The 18,706-nt window shown below is 33.9% G+C and overlaps 2 protein-coding genes across 5 annotated transcripts; one reads left to right on the top strand and one right to left on the bottom strand.

Annotated features, from left to right (window-relative positions):
- The first annotated feature begins 1,944 nt into the window (after positions 1–1,944).
- On the top strand, positions 1,945–6,681 carry LOC105340557 (ubiquitin-conjugating enzyme E2 J2). Of its 2 annotated transcripts, none has more exons than XM_011446683.4 (8): positions 1,945–2,102; positions 2,495–2,623; positions 3,577–3,617; positions 3,936–4,038; positions 4,501–4,591; positions 5,831–5,878; positions 6,131–6,211; positions 6,438–6,681. In XM_011446683.4, the coding sequence occupies exons 2-8, from the start codon at positions 2,502–2,504 to the stop codon at positions 6,654–6,656; spliced, it is 705 nt and encodes a 234-aa protein (XP_011444985.1). In that variant the 5' UTR covers positions 1,945–2,102; positions 2,495–2,501; the 3' UTR covers positions 6,657–6,681. The 2 variants fall into 2 exon arrangements, with proteins under 2 accessions (XP_011444985.1, XP_011444986.1); XM_011446684.4 differs by having other exon boundaries at positions 1,975–2,108.
- A 126-nt stretch (positions 6,682–6,807) lies between these two features.
- On the bottom strand, positions 6,808–18,253 carry LOC105340556 (uncharacterized). 3 transcript variants are annotated; one of them, XM_066078258.1, is made up of 10 exons: positions 18,162–18,253; positions 17,844–17,972; positions 17,613–17,716; positions 14,942–15,274; positions 14,627–14,806; positions 13,653–13,997; positions 13,414–13,560; positions 12,730–13,065; positions 12,437–12,607; positions 6,808–11,286 (listed from the first exon to the last, which is right to left on the bottom strand). In XM_066078258.1, exons 3-10 carry the CDS (start codon positions 17,707–17,709, stop codon positions 8,162–8,164), a joined length of 4,734 nt encoding a protein of 1,577 aa, XP_065934330.1. In that variant the 5' UTR covers positions 17,710–17,716; positions 17,844–17,972; positions 18,162–18,253; the 3' UTR covers positions 6,808–8,161. The 3 variants fall into 3 exon arrangements, with proteins under 3 accessions (XP_065934330.1, XP_011444983.3, XP_011444984.3); XM_011446681.4 differs by having other exon boundaries at positions 6,808–12,273; XM_011446682.4 differs by lacking the exon at positions 17,844–17,972 and having other exon boundaries at positions 6,808–12,273; positions 18,162–18,251.
- Between the last annotated feature and the right edge of the window lie 453 nt (positions 18,254–18,706).

The following is an 18,706-nucleotide window of genomic DNA, read 5'->3' on the forward strand; positions in this document are numbered from 1 at the left end:
TATCTATTTATTAAGCAAAGGAAAGAAAAATTAAAATAGCCATGATTAAAAAATAAATGATGATAAGTGTAGCATCCTAAAGTGTCAGATCATATCTATAAATATTTGGCCATCAAACTGAATACACAGATGGCGCATAGTCATCAAAGTTAACCTTTTAGTGAACTTTAAACAAGCTGATTTAAAACATTTTCACTTATAAAAGAATTAATGTTTAAGCGAGTTTTCCCCTAGAGTAACGATAACAACACACTTTTATCCTATACGGCAATCGATTCAATTTTGATCAATGAGACCCTGTCGTGCATCTCGGCAGAGTACACACCTGTTGTGTACAACTTGTATATTCTGTGTTATTTCCAGGGACTTTGACAAGTTGAACAAACAATAGATTTTAATTAGATATTATACACAATCAAAATGAAACAATGTCTAGACACGCAAAGTAGCGATTAACGACAATTCTTTTGTTATTAGACTTATCAAAACACGTTTTATCTGAATATGTTAATTAATATATAATTTGCCATTAAACAGTCCAAGTTCTTTATTCCAAGAGACAAATATCTCATAGGTTACACATGTAAACAAACATATTAAATACAATAGGATAGCAAAATACAAAGTGTACATAATCAATTTTGATTATTCACATTAAGAGTCCGATGCTTGTTTGCATAATATAGATTTTACCCTAAATTACACACTTCTTTAGTATCAATTTTGAGGAACATAGTAACATAATAACTTTAAACACACTTGGTTTTCGGGAGTAGTATTTTTTAATATACTTTTCTCTTAAAGTACGAAGTGATAGACAAATAAGTAAAAAATGGAATGTTTATTGTAAGTAGTATGTTTAATAGTAAGGTACCATTTGAACGACTTTATAGGCCTACATTCGCAAAAACTCACAGAACATGCAGTTATTGTCCTTTGAATTAGCTTGTAACATCAAGCAAGATATGAAATTGCAACCCTTTGCAAATATAAAAAAAAAAACAACAACAACAACAAAAAAAACAACCAAAAAAAAAAAAACAAAAAAAAAAAAAAGATTTAATTACTGTCGACTCTGTGACCCCAAATTAAGCCTTTGAAAAACATCCAACTTTAAGTTTATATCTTGAATATAAAATTTAACAATAATCTAAACAATTTTTTTTAAAGTGATGAAATAATAAACCTATGCACAATTTTATTTTTACGGATCTTTTTTCAAAGTACTATATATTATAATAATATTTTAATGATTTTTACCAAAAATAACACCCATTGTGATCCTGAAAAGGCTGGTCCTTTGGGTAATTTTGTTTCTTATTGACTAAGGACGTTAAAGGGTAATTAATATCAATATTTCAGAGAATTCTGTACGTAAATAAAATTAAAAGAGCTTAAATTCGCTTTGAAAATTTACTAGTTTCATTTTACCTCATTTGTAAGCAGATTTATCTATTTTTTAATAAATAAGCAAGTGTAACAAAAAATTATTTGTTTTGAAATAATAATTTACATAGGATATAAGTAAAAAAAATGATTTTGTGAAAGTCAAATAAGCTTAGGCTTATATACTTTATGTATGAAAAAAAACCCGCCGTTTTCCGCAATGGGTTCTATTTTTAGCAACGGTCCTAGCTTTAATAATACCGATGGACCAGCCAAATGAGTAAAATTTGATAAGAACATATTTGAAAATATGAAAAAATTCTGCTGACATTTTACTTATCTAGTGGGGTATGGAGCATTACCTTAAATGTTAAGATTCACTTTGATTTTTTAAGTGCATCGTCAAAAAGAGTGTGTTGGGGGAGTTGCAGTTCGTTTAAAAAGTTATTAATTTTTTTTAACTTTTAGAAACCCACCAATCAAATTAAACTTAGACTTTTAAAACTGCTTCTCTAGGATACATTAAACAAGCGTTTACGTATCGTAGAGTGTATGGTGTGCTCAGAGGGAACCAAATGGACAAGGTACAAATTGACTGGTGGCATGATCGGCGTTACTTAGGCGCTTACCGGAAACGAAAGTCAACTCCAGAGGTCTGTCAGGTTATTGCCAGTTTGTTTGGCATTTTGGCCAAGTCGTATGGGAGGATCCTTCTGGTAAAGGCCATAAAATACTTGATTACGATACATAGAATTCAATCGATGATATAGAGTTTGTGTCTCTGAACATGCTAAAGTTTCATTTTTATCCATTTTTTTTACTTGGAAAATCCATCCTGAATTATACCAACAACTGTTATATGTTAGACATGTCACTACATTGTTTATAGTCTGTAAGAGCTTTATTAGGTTGATATAGTCCAGCTACAGTCATACTTAGCTCTATTAAAGTAAAGTTAAATGAATTCTATCAATACTGTTTTGTTTTATAAGAAAATATTGCATTAAATTATTATGTGTATCAATGAACAGCTGGCTTAACAGAATGATGCTTAGAAATTCGTTGACAGTGAAATGAGCATTTGATATCTACTGAATCTATTTTGTAGAATCAAAATGAACTCTAAGCGAGTAAACACGACGGCAACAGCCCGTCTGAAGCAGGACTACATGAGGATTATGAAGGACCCTGTGCCCTACGTCAGAGCCCTCCCCCTTCCTTCCAACATTCTAGAGTGGTAAGTTGAGACCCATACCACCAATGTAAACTAAGCTGAAGGTTTTTCTCACAGTATCAGCAAAAAATTATGTATATGAACTGTGATTGTCACAATAAGCTATTTTCAGTGGGTTTTCCTGAAGTGGTTTTCCTGAAATAATTTCCTTGAATATTAAACATAAATTCGTTTTCATGATACACGTAATTTATAAAAAAAAAATTGAAAGAAAGGGAGGGAATTTGATTTATTACAGGCACATCATCAAATGCATTGGATTAATTCTCTCACAAAAATATGAAATGTTGATTTTATTCTCCTCCTGTTTCATAAGTGGGAAGAAGCAGAGTAAATAACATCTTCGCAAGCCAAGAATGTCTGATCCATACTCTGCAAAGTTTCTGGCACTGTATTTTTAGTCGTTGATGCAAACTAGTAAATAACATATTAATATGGCTGTTCCATGACTAAGAGGGTATATAATGGCTTTAGGCCGACGATACACAAATACTTCATACAAATAAACACCAAAATGAATATAAACATAAGAATTGAATGCTAACGCGTAGTATTCAATTTGTCTGCACAACCTTGTTGTGTTATAGGACTGCAGACAACATCCAAAAAAGTCACCACAGTTTAAGATTATGATATGCATTTATTCAAATAATAATAAGGATTTTTAAAATTTGTCAGTTACCTGTTATATGGAAAGGCTAACAAAAAAGACCTATTAATAAATTTTATTGGGATTCTTTACAAGTGAATGCTGGCAGAAGGACTGATGAAACATATTGCTAATTTTGAAAAATGTTTTTACCTATTTTACCACTTAGTTCTGTCAATTTATACACACTTCTTCACTTTATAGAATACATGTAAATTTTTTTAGGTAGATTTCCTCATGATTTCTGTTACATATTTAAGGTATTGATTGATAATGAGAAATACTAAGTATTTGTGTTTATTTGTAGGCATTACATAGTAAGAGGACCAGAAAAGTCACCATATGAAGGCAAGAATAAGTGTATTACATGTAGATGATAAATTATGTCAAGAAAGTCTTTGGAATTCAGGATAAAGATTATAACTACCATAACTAAGTTGACTCTCAGTGATATGAATATACTCAAGATTGGTATTACTATTAAACTTCAAAGTAGAGTTTGCCTTTTGCAGCTTTTTACATACATTTATTTATAAATAGCACTTTCCTGTTATTAAATCATTTTCTTCATATAAAACCCAATTTTAGTGGTTAAGAATTGTACATGAACAGTATATATGTATCTACAGTATTTTCATAAAAAGTCATGCCTTACTTTTGATATAGGAGGAATTTACCATGGAAAGCTCGTCTTCCCTCGGCAGTTTCCATTTAAGCCACCTAGTATATATATGATTACTCCAAATGGAAGGTTTAAATGCAACACAAGGTGTGTAATCAAGTGGAGTTGAAGTATATATCAATACTAGCGATTCATGACATGATTGTTCACGTACTAGACAGTGTGAAGTAAGGTTGCATTTAACTTTGATATCGTATTTAGAGATCCTGATGCAAAATAAAAATACTTTCACCGATTTAGAATTTTCAAATTTTACAAAATTTAACCAAAAATTACCTTTTAAAATTTTTTGAAAAGATACATGTAAAAATTCGGGACTCATATACATCACTAACAGATTCTCAGTGTAACCTCTAACCCATTTACTACATTGTTAGGTGACAATCTAGGAAAAGAAACCACATATAAAATGAAACTTGATTTTATTGTTTATTTGGATAAATTGTATGTCATCACATGGAGATGCCCCATACCACCTTAATCAGACTTTTACTTTGGTGCTTAGTTATTTACAACTGTATCCACACTGACACTTTGTTGGTTTTTCAGACTGTGTCTGTCCATCAGTGATTTTCATCCAGACACATGGAACCCTGCTTGGTCAGTGTCCACCATCCTAACAGGGCTACTAAGCTTTATGGTCAGTATACCTGTATAATGATGGTGTAGAAACACTGTGAAGATACTGGAAAAGTCCAAGCTACTGTACCAATAACTGTCAAGGCTATCATTGAAGAATTTTATTTCTGCCAGATAATAATGAAAAGAAATAACAAGGACATTTGATAAACTTTAGAAAGTCATAATCAAATACAGCTTACTCCACTTATATTGAAATCGCTTATTTTGAAATTCCGCTTATTTTGAAATAGAAATAAATCCCCCGTTTTTGCCTCTCATTTTCTTTGCATTGATTAAACTGATATAATGAAATTGGCTATTTTGAAATATCGCTTATATTGAAGCCACTGATCGGTCCCCATAGGTGATAATTAGTTGTTTTTATAACGGTTATATTGAAGTACTCCATGGCGGCTGTCGTCACGGTTGGTGACAGTAATTATGCCAGACTGACCGGTTGATATACAAAGGTGTGAATTGATAAGTTCTCATCATGTGTTTTTATATTTCTTTTAAATAGTAAAATTTATTAATTTTTACGTACTATACGGTTGTATTGGGGCTAATACGGAAACCCCACGGAAAAGAAAAACCTTATATCTTCGGACACTAAATACGAACTAGTTATGGCTATTGATAAAAGGACAAAGCCTAAATCTGAAATAGCTAAGGATTTTGAGATTATTGCGACTACACTTATGATGATATACAAGCAGCGTTCAGCATTATTTGAAGCGTTTGAGTCTGGTGATTTTTCTCTAAAACGTAAAAGAATGCAATCGGATATTATGATGAGGCCTAAGATATATAGTAAGTAAATGAAACCTACAAAACTTACGGATATAATTTTAATCAAACTTTCAATGACTAATATTCCATGTAATCTGTTCACTGTAATAGATAAATGAAGACCAAATAATTTGTTCGGGTTTGGTTTTCTATGACTACATCGGGATTGACTTCCAAAAAATGGCGGCTTCACGTCAGTCAATTTCGCTTATATTGAAATACGGATATATTGAAATAATTTGCATGGTCCCCTGAATTTCAATATATCCGGAGTAGGCTGTAATTGTTCTAGAAATTGTTGTTTGATAATGAATTGTAAGTTTCTTTTAAGAAATTGATGTTTGATTATGCATTTTAAACTATTTTTCAATTTGATCTGTGTAAAAATTTAAGTTGAAAAATTACGGTATATGCATAATATTGTATCAGTTCTATATTATTAATGGACAATAACCTTTATTTTCTTTAGCTTGAGAAAGATCCAACATTGGGCAGTATAGAAACTTCTGACTACACAGTAAGACAATTTCTTTGATTCTTATCAGACTTCTGACATTAAAAGTTGCATACTATTACTCTCATTTGAGAATGTAATACAGAAATGTCTGAATACAGAATGTCTCCTGATTCAAACTAAAGCTTCATTTGTTTTAAAAGCCATTGAGTTAAAGTGAATGGGCAATTCCTCCATTTAGAGAGTATATGGATGAGGTACAGGTACATGTATGAGTACAGGTATTATTTATGCACGTACATTTGTACTTTACAGAAGAGACAGCTGGCTGCACAGAGCGGATCCTTTAACTTGTCTGATAGTGTCTTTTGTGACCTGTTTCCTGATGTAGCAGAGGTTTGGACTTTTTTCTCTTATTTTGAAATTCCATCACATTCTTATGGTTTAAATTAAAAAAAAAATGTTTCTATTTATGATTGCCTGTCAATTAGATGACATGCATTTACAGTGTATGCTGTGGAGAGAAAAAAACCGGAACAATCGATGATAATTTAAACATGGAAGTTTAGAAATTCCCTGTACAGCTTTATAAAATTATTTGTAAATGAAAATCTCATCTTAGGAAATAAAAGAGGAGCAGCAAAGGCGAGCTGAAGAACTACGGCAGTCGACCAACCATGGAGCAATAGGTCAAAGGTCACATTCAAATGACGGTCAAAACCCGGCAGACAATGAAAATCAGGGCTTGATAGGGAGCGCTCTAGCTAACATCTTTGTCATTGTTGGACTTGCTGCATTTGCATATACAGTGAAATATGTTCTGAAGAGTATTGTGGAGTAAACTGTCAGTAAAGTGTCAAATATCATGACCTTTGTCAAGGGTTGTACTGGAATGTCTTTCATTTAATCTTCGTGTAAGATGTACAGTAACCATGGTATGTACTACGACATGTACTAGTACAGTTATCATGTTATGTACTACTGGTACAGGAATCATGTTATGTACTACTAGTACAGTAATCATGTATGAACTATTAGGACTTTTACAGGGCACTGTATTGTCAGCGCTCTGCTTGAGGAATGCATTATTTATTTTAACTCATTGAAATAGAATTTAAAGAACAGTACTGATAAATTAATTTTGGATTTTGAAGTTGTAAATGATGCCCCTTATTATAAATACTGTATACAGGGTTATTTAAGCCCCAAATTATTTTCGCCCTTCTTCACTTTCAAACGGTTTCGTCCTGTCTTGAATTCTTGAATAAGTTTGTTTTAAAGAGAGAAAATGTAAGACTTTGGTAGTTGCCGAGTCTTAAATTCGCCCGCTGACAACGAGGGCAAAAGGGGCAAAAATAGAAAGGGGGCGAATATTTCCCTGTATACAGTATGAAGAATGGTGCACCTCAACACTTTATTTTGTATGCTGTATGGACTGTCATTTGAATCTCTCCGATATGTATGTATAAAAAAAAAATGAGCCATTCCCGCTGGAAATTGTATCATATATAAGTTGTAATTGATAGTCATATAGTATGTGGGATTGGTCGAGTGAGTTATGTCCTGTCCAATTGGATCTTGCTGCAAAACAAGGTTCGGTGTTTTTTCTTTCATATCAAACTGTGTTGGAGATGCATATATCCTTGGTATGGAAACTGCCTCATATTAATGTATTATTCACTTGCCTTTTATTTCTATACCTTTTACCAATTATTGTTTAAAATCTGAATTCAATTAGAAATTTGATCGATTGTTTCTATGACAAAATGAAAGTCACCTTGTATGTTTTATGATTTTATTGTTTTTAAATTAAGGAAAATAAAAGTATGTTTTAATTTATCGTAGGAAAAAAATAAACGAAATGCCATTGTGAAAAGCAAAATGATTTGTCTTGGAGATTTACTGTAATACAATGTTATGTATTTTATGCTTATTCCTTTATTTCAGTTTTAGTGAATTGATTATGTTTTTTAATTACCTAATGGTTTGATTGGAAGATTGTATCTTGTACCCTTTATTTAATGCTGAAGAAATTTAAATCTTTTTGGTAATAACATTTATTCTGGTATAAATTAGATTAACAGGTACGAAATTACATAAATACGCATTCTGTTCTGACATACTATTCCATCAGTTGTTATATGTATCATTCAGTTAAAGATATGTTGAATATTTTTTAGAGAAGTTAAATAAAACATATGTTCATGTTACAAATCTTCCTTATGTCAAATATAAATATATACACACATAATTATATATATACACTGCATACAGGGTTGTTTTCCCCCGTGTTATTTTCGCCCTTCTTCAGTTATTTTTTTTTCAAAGGACACGTTATCACAAACATTAAAGAGCATCAGGGTCTCGAAGTTTGAGTGTGACTAGGTCCAGTATTTCTTCTTGTGGTCTCTCTTGATAGACAGTCATTTTAAGGAATGGGACATCAGCGCTGTCCAGAATGTTCCGGACACTTTTTCCATGCAGATCGACAATGTTTATATCGCCACCATGGCATATCAAAACATCAGCCATTAACATCAGGAGGTGTGCTTTCATTAGGGGACATTCATTTTTGTCATGTTTCCAAAATTCAAGGTAATGCTGAACAACTTTATGGAGAGGCGTTTGGCCACTCTCATCTTGTGCGTTAATGGTAGCCCCATTTTTGACCAAAAGTCTCAATATTGGTAAACGAAGTCCCGTGCACCACACAACGTCATCCAGTGGAATAGTGGCAATACGATGTAGAGGCGTTTCGCCGGTCTTGCATCTGGCATTCACATCAAGTCCAAGGTCAAGTAAATATATCACTGTTTTGTAAGAATCTTTGTTCATCTTGTTCGTAACAAGGTGTAATAATGTTTGTCCGTCCTTGTTAACCACTTCATAGTTTGCATTATTATGTACAAGATAACGCACAAAGTGGTCGTACCCGGCGTGATAATCGCAGCGCGACTGAAGTTTCAGACTACTTTTGATTAATTCATCCTTTGTTATGTTGTCAGAGTCGCAAGACCTCATTCCGACAAGATACTGAATGGGTGTTAGTCCTTCACAGTCCTTACAGTTGACGTCGATACCATGACGTATTAACTGGCGGACAAGTGGTTCAAATTTGACCCTCAGATGATGCGATACATAATTGGACATGATCACGTGATGCAAAGCGTTCCGGCCCTTACTGTCCCTCTGATTTATATTCACACCATCGTTAACCAGATGACCAACAGTGTCTGTCATGAATCGTCTAGCCGCTACCAAGAGAATATAGTCCCTGTCCGTTTCATTGACTTTGTTTTTTCTTAATAATTTTAAACACTGAATTATTACGTCTTCACTGACGCTCGAATTGATGCAATAGTAAAGAACGCCATGGTCCACCTCGTCATTCAAATGGTCATCTTTCTCCAACAAAAAAGTGACGATTTCCAAAATTCCTCTACCTTTTGCATTGAAGTATTCAAATGTATTCATTAGAAAGCTCCTTTCACATTCATCAAGCAACCCTCCTAAGATTGTATCGCGAAGAAGAACCTTGGTTGCTCTACTGCACACAGAAGCGTTGCAGTCTGATTCTATAATATTACGAAAATGTTGTCTTTTCTCTTCACTTTCTATTTCAGATGCATGAAATAGTATTGAATAATGACGTCTGAAGGACTTCTGTGTTTTTACCCATGACTTGAACTTTTTCTTTTCTTCTAAATTCAATTGTGATAATAAAACATCACTTCCAGATAAGAAGTGTGCATCAAAAGGCATCTTCTCAAAATTAAGCACGAGCTCTTGTAAATCTCTTTGAGAGACAACATATCCTTGTTTCAGTAGCTGCTGCGCGGTGTTGAAATTTCTACTACACGCGATCGCCATTAGGCTTTTTTGTTTCGCATCAAACCCAACCATTTTTGTGAGGCGAAGGATGGCTGACTCGAGCGTTATTTCATCGTATTTGTAGTCTACACCACACAACAAATGGAATGGAGTAAAACCTGAATTGTCTTCCTCAGAAAGTAGACGGGCACTGTCTTTCTCTTCGATGAGCTTCAGCAGTATGCTCACTTTTCGCATATGGCAACTACGTAAAATGCGATGGAAGACGTTTTCACCTTTGTTGTTGTGGTCATCCATTGGACTGCCGTTATCAAGAAGAAGTTTAATGATGTTGAATTTTACCGAAGGATTCTCAAAATCAATGTAGCTTTCACCGCATGCTAATAAAAGTAGAGTATTGCCCTCTTCATCGACGGCTTTGATATCAACACACGCCGACAGTTTCTTCTGAAACTCGATAAAGATATCCCCCTTTGGTTTCTTCTTCAGCATTTCAAATACGGTGAAACATTGGCTGTCTTCAGTTTGATCGGATCCAATGTCTGATCTAAGAGACGCAAAGAAGCTTTTCTGCTGTGACACCTCCAAAGATTTTACACTTCCTTTTAAAGACAAATCTTTTTTGAATGGAAAAACGTACTCACTTGCCAGTGGGAACGATTCTTCTTCACTAATAATTTTTCTTATTTCTTCAGGTGAGGGATGAGTTGATTTGGATTTTTTGCACTCATCCATGAAATGCATTTTTCTTACAGATTCTGAACATTTTGAATAGAGAGTTTCCCCTTCGTCGTTATGGATATCCGTCCTAAAACCAAACTCAACCAAAATAGCAAAGGCGGTTATCTTTTGACATTCGGCTGCCACCCACAATGGCGATGTTGACGATTTTTCTAAAGACGTTTCTAATTTCAACTTTTCAAAGAGTTTTTTTGACTGGGATATCTTCTTCAATAAAACTCTTAACACATCTTCAGAGTAATTGTTTTTGACAAACATTGACAGGACATCTGGAATGTTAAGAAAACTGGATACTTCGCGATCCAACAGAAATGTTATCACTTCGTTTCTATTGTCGTCTGGCTTTGAAGAAATGACAGCGCTAAACGCTGTCATGCCGTTTTTATCATATAATGTGCATTGATCACAGTTATAATGCTTGTATGCGTCGATCAAATTCATGGAGCAATTCAAATCAGCACCCATTGACACCAGTTTTTCAACGATACAAACCGGCATACCCCTGTAACATGCTTGAATCAAAGATGCTGACGTTTGGAGTTTTAACCAAAATTTGTCCGTTTCATTGAGAAATAAATTTGCATTGAGTATCTGTAGAAGACATTTTGTTGAGCTTTCGGCTGCTATCCAATATAAAATGCTGCCAGCAAAAAGGTTTCTATTTTGATTATCACGTTCACAAGTGACTAGAGACTTTGGATTTTCCCTGCATTCTTCGATAAATCTAGACATGAATTCTTCATCTTTAAGAAGACTGTGTTTTGCTATGCGTTGAACGTTGCCCTGTCTGATTTCGACAACAAACAGCTTAGCAATAATAGGATATGTTTCATCATCCACGCATATTTTCAATTCAGAGCATGGGCTACCTTTGCTTGTCACTTGTCTTTTAAGAAAATCTAGAGGAACATGCGAGATGATTAGATCTCCCAAATCCATGGTCATGAGATTTTTAAGAATCCGCAACATTGCCTTGTAAACCAAAATATGACTGAACCTAAATCTACTGCAACATACACTGACATAGCCCGATTTATGACGCCTGAACGTGTTGCGAATCTCTTCCTCATCATAAACCACATCACAAACTGATTCTAGCAGGCTTTTGTTAGTTTTCATAACATTTATGTCAAAAAGTTTGTCAACGAAAATTTCACCACCGTGGAATGCCAAAATCAAAAGACACATAAAATCAAGTTTTGATTCTTTTCTCATTTTTGTGATATGAGATTCCAAGTTTTCAATCGGATGTTCCATGAATTTAGACAAAGGTTCGGTCAAAGAAACTTTAGAGAACAACTGAACACATTGTTGGAAGTGTCCAGCATCAAACCCTAAGGATTCTCCTGTATAGTTTTCTTTCGGTAGATGTCTTTGAAGGATTTCTTTCTTTTCTGTCTCTGTCAAAGAATTCTGATCAATTTGCACTATGTTTAGTGCGTCAACAGCAGTTGTAGTCACCTTCAGGTACTGAAACCCTTCTCTGTAAACATTTTTCCTTGAAGCAATAATAATCTTTAATGAACCATTTCTCTGAGTAACATAACGCCGGATTCTAGGCAGTATTGAAAGAAACCCATCCGCTTTGCAATGACAAAGAAAGTTATGCCCAAGAAAATCATCCAGGAGAATAATTTGCTTTTTCTGTAGATCTATCTTTGTTTCCCATTCTTCTGGAGAGCATAGTATTTGAACATCGTATCCTAAATCTATTGCGTCTACAATGAGTCTGCATGCAATCATAGTTTTCCCAGTACCGGGATCTCCAACAATAGTTACTATGTTCTCTTTCTCGAGAGCCTGGCTGATGTCTTGCCAACATTTTGTTTCAACAAACTTTGTCATTTTATTTTTGAGGAACAATTTCAATTGGCAGCTGTGAGAACCTAGAGGTAATGCATTGAAATAAATCTTAAAAGTTTTGTAAATTTTCATGGATATTTATGTTTAATTTATGGTAATTCTTAGTTTTTTTTCGACAAAAACAGCATGTTGAATTTTGAATATACTAGTCTCTAATATAATGATACATATTCAAAAAAACTCTACCTTGATTTTCTTTCGGAAAAGACACTTTTACATCAATTGTTTTAACACGTTTTAGATGTTGGGGATTGTATTTGGTCAGCAGGGTCCGAACAACCTGAGGTAATACGCCTGTTGTCATGGCCTCCTTGACCTTGTGTTCTGGATATAACACAAACTCCAAAGTTTGAGGATCTAAAATTAAACGGATCTTATCAATGATGTAAGTAAGCCATGATTTTTATAATAAGATGGAAAAGTGATCTCCAACAAAACGCTAATCTAATGATTAAGGGGGGGGGAACAAAAGCACTTACTTTTTATATTCGTTTTTGGTTGATCAAACGATAATGCATCTAAATTCAATTCTACAGCCCTAAACCTCTCCAACAAGTCTTTGACGTTTTGAAATAGTTCGTGAAGAGTTTCTGCTACAGCCTGTATGAATATTTCTCCCTCTATTGGTTTACTTAAACAAAAATCCAAAATGAGACTTCCTTTTCGTATGCCCACCAACTGAATATTGTATTTGCCTAGAATTAGGTTGATTTGTGTAAGGTTAACGTCATTTAAACGGTCTTCAACAGGTGAAAAAGATGCCTGTCTTGGTTCCTTCACGGTTGGCGATATCCGTAAACTGATTGAAGTACTTTCTGTCGATAAATCAGACATTTGAATGAATAGTAAGAACAGAATAATTTTTAGGCAGTTCTATATACTTAAATCGTTTGAGAAATACAACCATAAATGTAACAGTTTCTTTCTATTTATCATTATATATAAAACAGAATACGACTCGTACATATAACTAATATCCACACTAGGTTTCCTATTTCTGATATAAGAACACGAGTACATAAACTCTTCACATTGTTTCTCACTAGGAGGTAATATTGCAGAAAAAGTCTTTGTATAAAAAGTTGTTTTCAGCATTAACCAAGTTTCAAACTTTGCTAAGTTCGTTTTATATTTTTCATTATACGAAAAAGATACAGTATTACCTGTTGTAATTTTTTGAAGATCTTCCACAAAAACCCTCCCAAAAGTCACATAAACCTTGCACTGATTTTCATCTCCAACAAAGAACGTGAGTTCCTTTTCGCCATTTGAACGACATTGCGCTGGGAACTCAGATTTGTTTTGCTCGTCTGAAATTAAACGGTCAAAGTTCAAAAGTATTTTGTTATTGTTGAAAGTTATCAAGATCATAATATGCATGATACTGAACCTCACCAATTACCTTCTGGTAAGGAAAAGTCTAAGAACACTTCTGCTCCAAATGTTGGGATGCCTTCTTTTACCGTTCTCTTTCTGATTGCTTCAATCCAATATCCAGATTCAAGGATTGCTCTAAAGAGATTCAGAACGGCGCCGTCCTCCCTGGATATTTTTATCTGATCTTTTTCGTGCAGTAGATGTATCACAAAAATAATGCAACATTTTTGTATACTCATTAATTTGATGTTGTACTTTTCTAGTTCTTTGTTGATGGCGGCCTTGCATTGGTCTGAATTTGTCACAATTTCATCCTCCATTTCGACCCACCCAGCATCTTTGGAGCTCACTTTCACGGTCACTGTTCCTTCTTTACATAAAGAAAAAATGTTTGAATTCATTACTTTTAATTTATTATGTAATCTCAACTCGTAAGCACTTGATAAAGCTACTTGTAATGTTTCCTAATGCTTTTTGAAGTTGCTTGCAGGGAAAAAACTTTAGAAATATACATTCCTTATAATAGGTAAGAGGAATAATTTACATTTGACAAATACGTGTGTTGATGGGTAAAATGAATTAACCAACTGGTAGAACATGAGTGTAATATATAGTGCTTCATCAAGAAACGATTTCTGTTGAAATTTATGTTTACGTTAAGCTGGCCTTACCCATTTTATCTTCTTTCAGACCTTTAACAGATTGTGTCATTAAAATAAGATTCAACCCTCTATGTACGAGTATGGCTTCATTATACATGTGTTGAATACGATTCATAGGTATTCAATTTTAACGAATTGCCATCGACAACCTAGATTTATGGAATTTACTTACTACCCTGCACACCTCAAGCTCGAGAGTTTGTCTATGAAAATGAAACATGTTTAAACCACCGGCGGTTATCGGTTAATCTGATTACTCTGAAGTGACCAATACATGCATAATATTGTTAATAGATCCTTTAAAGAGAGTCGTAGAAAAGCACACTAAAACATGTACCTGGATAGATGGAAATATTGGAATCTTCATGGTTTACGATGTTAATGATTATGACATTGCCATCGCCAGCTTGATGACAATAGGACGTCGTTTTTGGGCAAAGTGTCAAAGTGCAGTTGTCTCCTACTTGAATACCAACATTCGGACTCTCTTGTTTCAATGTCGAAGTTTGTTCTTCATCTGTAAATTAGAAACCCCCCATTATTATTGGTATGATTGCTATCAAAATTTTAACTCACTGTCTTATTTCCTCATAAATATGTCCACACGTATACATGTATTGAAAATTGGCATGTGATAAAATTACTTAATTACCAAGATGTTTCAGGCTCACAACCGCTTTGACGGTGATTTTAGATATGCATTTAGCAGGGAATATTCGTAATATTGGATCTCTTTCTATGATTCTTTGTAAAAGGTTTGGCACACCACCGTTTTGAATGAATTCAGTGGTAGGATTGTTGAGACATTTCAGCTCTACTTCAGTTTCCAAATCAGATGTGTGGATGCCAACAAGCTCAAATAATGGCTTCAAAATACTGTTCAAGTCTGCAGAAACAAGAGGTTCTGAAGCCAATATCACCGGGATTGAACCTTCTTCTGTTGATATCTTTGTGTTTAGCCTCACTATCCAAAGTCGTCTATTACCTATAAAAAAATTTAACTGATTTTTAAAATAAAGGTATACAAATGACAAAAGAATGGTTTTAGTTGGCATTTGGGGTGTCACGGCGCTAGAATGAAATGCAATAAGAAAAACGTAATCAATAAATTTATTAGGTGCCAGCATCTGATGATAAAATCAAAGAATATTCTTTAGAGTACTCTTCAGGTAAATACCAGTTAGATGCTTAGACTTAATTAAGTCACGACAGTTCGTCAAGAGTGTGAACACATTAAATTCTTCAAACATTTGTGTGACCATTACGCATCAAGCATGCAAACTGAATGCAGAATATTATAAAGAATCTATATATATCTCTACTACTAGAATTGTGACAATGTTGTCTTCTGAGTTATTGTTTTTATATAAGGGTGGAATTCTTTTACTAGGCTAGTAGATTGGTCCTGGGGTCATACCAATATATTTTATAGTAGAGGCTTAAGGAGGCTGTGGATAGTCAACAAATCAAACATCAGATCTACCTAATTAAAATGTTAAGATATGAGTTTAACTATAAACTATTATTTAGTAAAGAAAAATCTCTACATTTTAGGTTTGGGTAGTTTTTTATTGTATTATATAGAGCTCTTCTTCTAAAGGAGATCAGTATAGTAAAAAAAAAGGAGACGACCATCAAGCCCTTTTAAATGTACATTCTAAACTTGCATTCAGTTTGCCTGCCAGATGCCCAGTAGTTACTTAAGGAATAATAAATCATTCTTGGAGTATTATGAGATGATAATTTTATTCAGAGCGTGGTTAAATCCAATAAAGCCCGAATGGCTTTATGATAGATCTGACCACGCTCCGACCGAAATTATCACTTCATAATATTCAAAGAATGATTCCCTATTACTTATATATTTATCATTTCCAATCTGTGCACTTTAAAACCACAGTGACTGTGTTTTCATGTTGCACATGTTATGTATTACTGTATGCAGCCAATACCATTTTTCGGTTATGCTGAAAGACACGCCTATTTTGTGTAGCTCATCTTTTATGAAATTATTGGCTATATGCTACAAAATTGATTCGTTATGTTATCACAGACAAAGGCAGTTGTGTTATATATGTAAAACGTAAATATAGTAAATTATTGTAATAAAGTAAATTAATGTATGTTCACTGTTTGACCTTTAGAGCTTTCCCATAACAAAAGAATTGCGTCTATTTATTTTATTTCATAAATATAATTCATTCGTTTGGGGGGGGGGGGGGGCTGTGAATCACTAATTTAACAATTATCGTTTTGTCTTGGCCTACTGAAGATCCAACTAAAGGCGGCACCAATAGAAAAGTAACCTTGTTAGGGATACGACGCACGACAAAGTAGGAACACCACATTATTAAAAAAAAAAAGATGTCAGAGGTAACAAACCATGGTATATCAATTGGTCTAATCTTCCTTCAACTGCATGTTATTCTTATTGCCATTCCCCATCGTATTACGATTTTGTGCATAAGCATTTGTTTTTATAGCTGTTTGTCCGACAAAAGAAGGGCAACTTATATTGTACAAACACGTTGTAAATAACATATTCCATGTGCCTAAAGTATTAGCTTCCTTGGACGCTTTTTTCTTCTTTCGCTAAATATCTATCGATATTTCTATATTGTTTTTTATTTCTTCTTTTACCTCTTCTGGTCTCTGTTTAGTACAATATCATTTATGAGATATGGGAGACTTCATGGAGAGGGCAAAATTTCTTTCTACTTCGTCTTTTCTTTTCAATTTTAATCGACCTTGAGCATCAAATTTGGAAACTAAATATGGGGTTTGTCATGTATTAATTTGTTAGTAATCCAATCAAAAATTATTATTGATATTTTCAATTTTCCTTTGTAGTTTGGTGAGTGTTGTGTTTGTTGATAAGACATTAAAAATGATAACATATAAAGTATAAAGAGGGTCTAATTTTTTTAATTTAAATATGTTTTTTTTAGGTAATTTTGTGGAATGAATGTATAAAATTAATTAGATTAGAAAGGTGTCATAAAAGTATAATTTGACCCCCAAAAAAGGGAGTAAAGCCTAGGAGGTTTCAATTGGGGGATGGGGTGGAAATGGGGGGGAATGGGTCGGGCCTGTCCTCAAGCACCTGACATCACAACGAAACCAAAACTGAAACCAAGCATACTACCTTTTACCACAACAAAAACACGATATTTTATTTGCATATTATGTGAAATACATACAACATTTAACCCAAATTCATATATAATGTTTCACGCAGTGCATATCTAAATCTTAACAATATAATTAACATTGAACATTATTAACTGTATCTGATTCACCTAATCGATCACGTGCATTCATACCTGAGTCAGCGGCTTCTTCATTGCTAAATATTACATTCCCTGACACTTCAATCTGATTTCCAACGAGGAAAGAAAAAACCTTTGTATTATCCTCCATTCACAATCTAAATTAAAAAAAATCGAACGAAATTTGAAAATGTTGTAATCATTTACTTTACAGCATGTTGACCATGTATATTTATCATTCGTTGAATTTTTAGTTAAAAACCCGGTAAAACCCGGTGGGTTTACCTCAGGTAAGTTCAGGTGGGAGTGGAGTATATATTGACAAAGGTGTGAAACCCCGAGGGAAAAACGCTGTGAATACATGTCTATATACGCGGGGTATTAAACTGCTCTCAACAAAGTTTTTCCGATGATCTAAAAAAAATATTGTATTTATAATTATGCACTGATAAAAGAAATTGTCGATCATTGAAATGAAGATAAACGCATGAATAACCGCGTAAAACTACATATTTGTATCAAACTTTTTGTGTCGCCAAAGTTGGCTTTTTTTCATATAAGAAAAGTAACGATATCTACCGGTTTCTACCTATATCTACTCACACCCATCCTGATTATTTCCATTGAAATCTCTCTCCTACACACCGTAATAACAACCCAAACGAACTACCGGGTACATGTATGTATAAATAGACGACCTTTGACGTCAAAAGTTGGAGTGCATGCTTGTCGACCCCCCCCCCCCCCCCCCGGCGACCGAATTTTTATTAATAACCCTGATTTACGTCATATTACTAAAATAATCTTTATGCTGAGGGGGAAGAGAGTGTTTTAAAAAAATGTTTTTTGGAGTATAATTTTACTATTCACTTGGATATATTTTGTAACAGTTTTTAAAGATTATTTTGGTAATATGGGAGTAAATCAAATTGGTTATTCATGAAATTTCGGTTCCCGGAGCCCCCCCCCCCCCCCCCCATCCTATATCCGCGCATACCCCTGGTTATTCCCCGTTTATTTGAGGACTGAAGTTTTTACTGTACATGTGTAGTGAAAAACAAAACAAGTTTATTTTGTCATTAATTTATTTCGTAATGCAACTGAAGCCATTTATGCACAGTCAAATACACTGTATTGTATTGTTTATT

This window comes from Magallana gigas, chromosome 3, assembly GCF_963853765.1.
Source record: "Magallana gigas chromosome 3, xbMagGiga1.1, whole genome shotgun sequence".
Classification (NCBI taxonomy): Eukaryota; Metazoa; Mollusca; class Bivalvia; order Ostreida; family Ostreidae; genus Magallana; species Magallana gigas.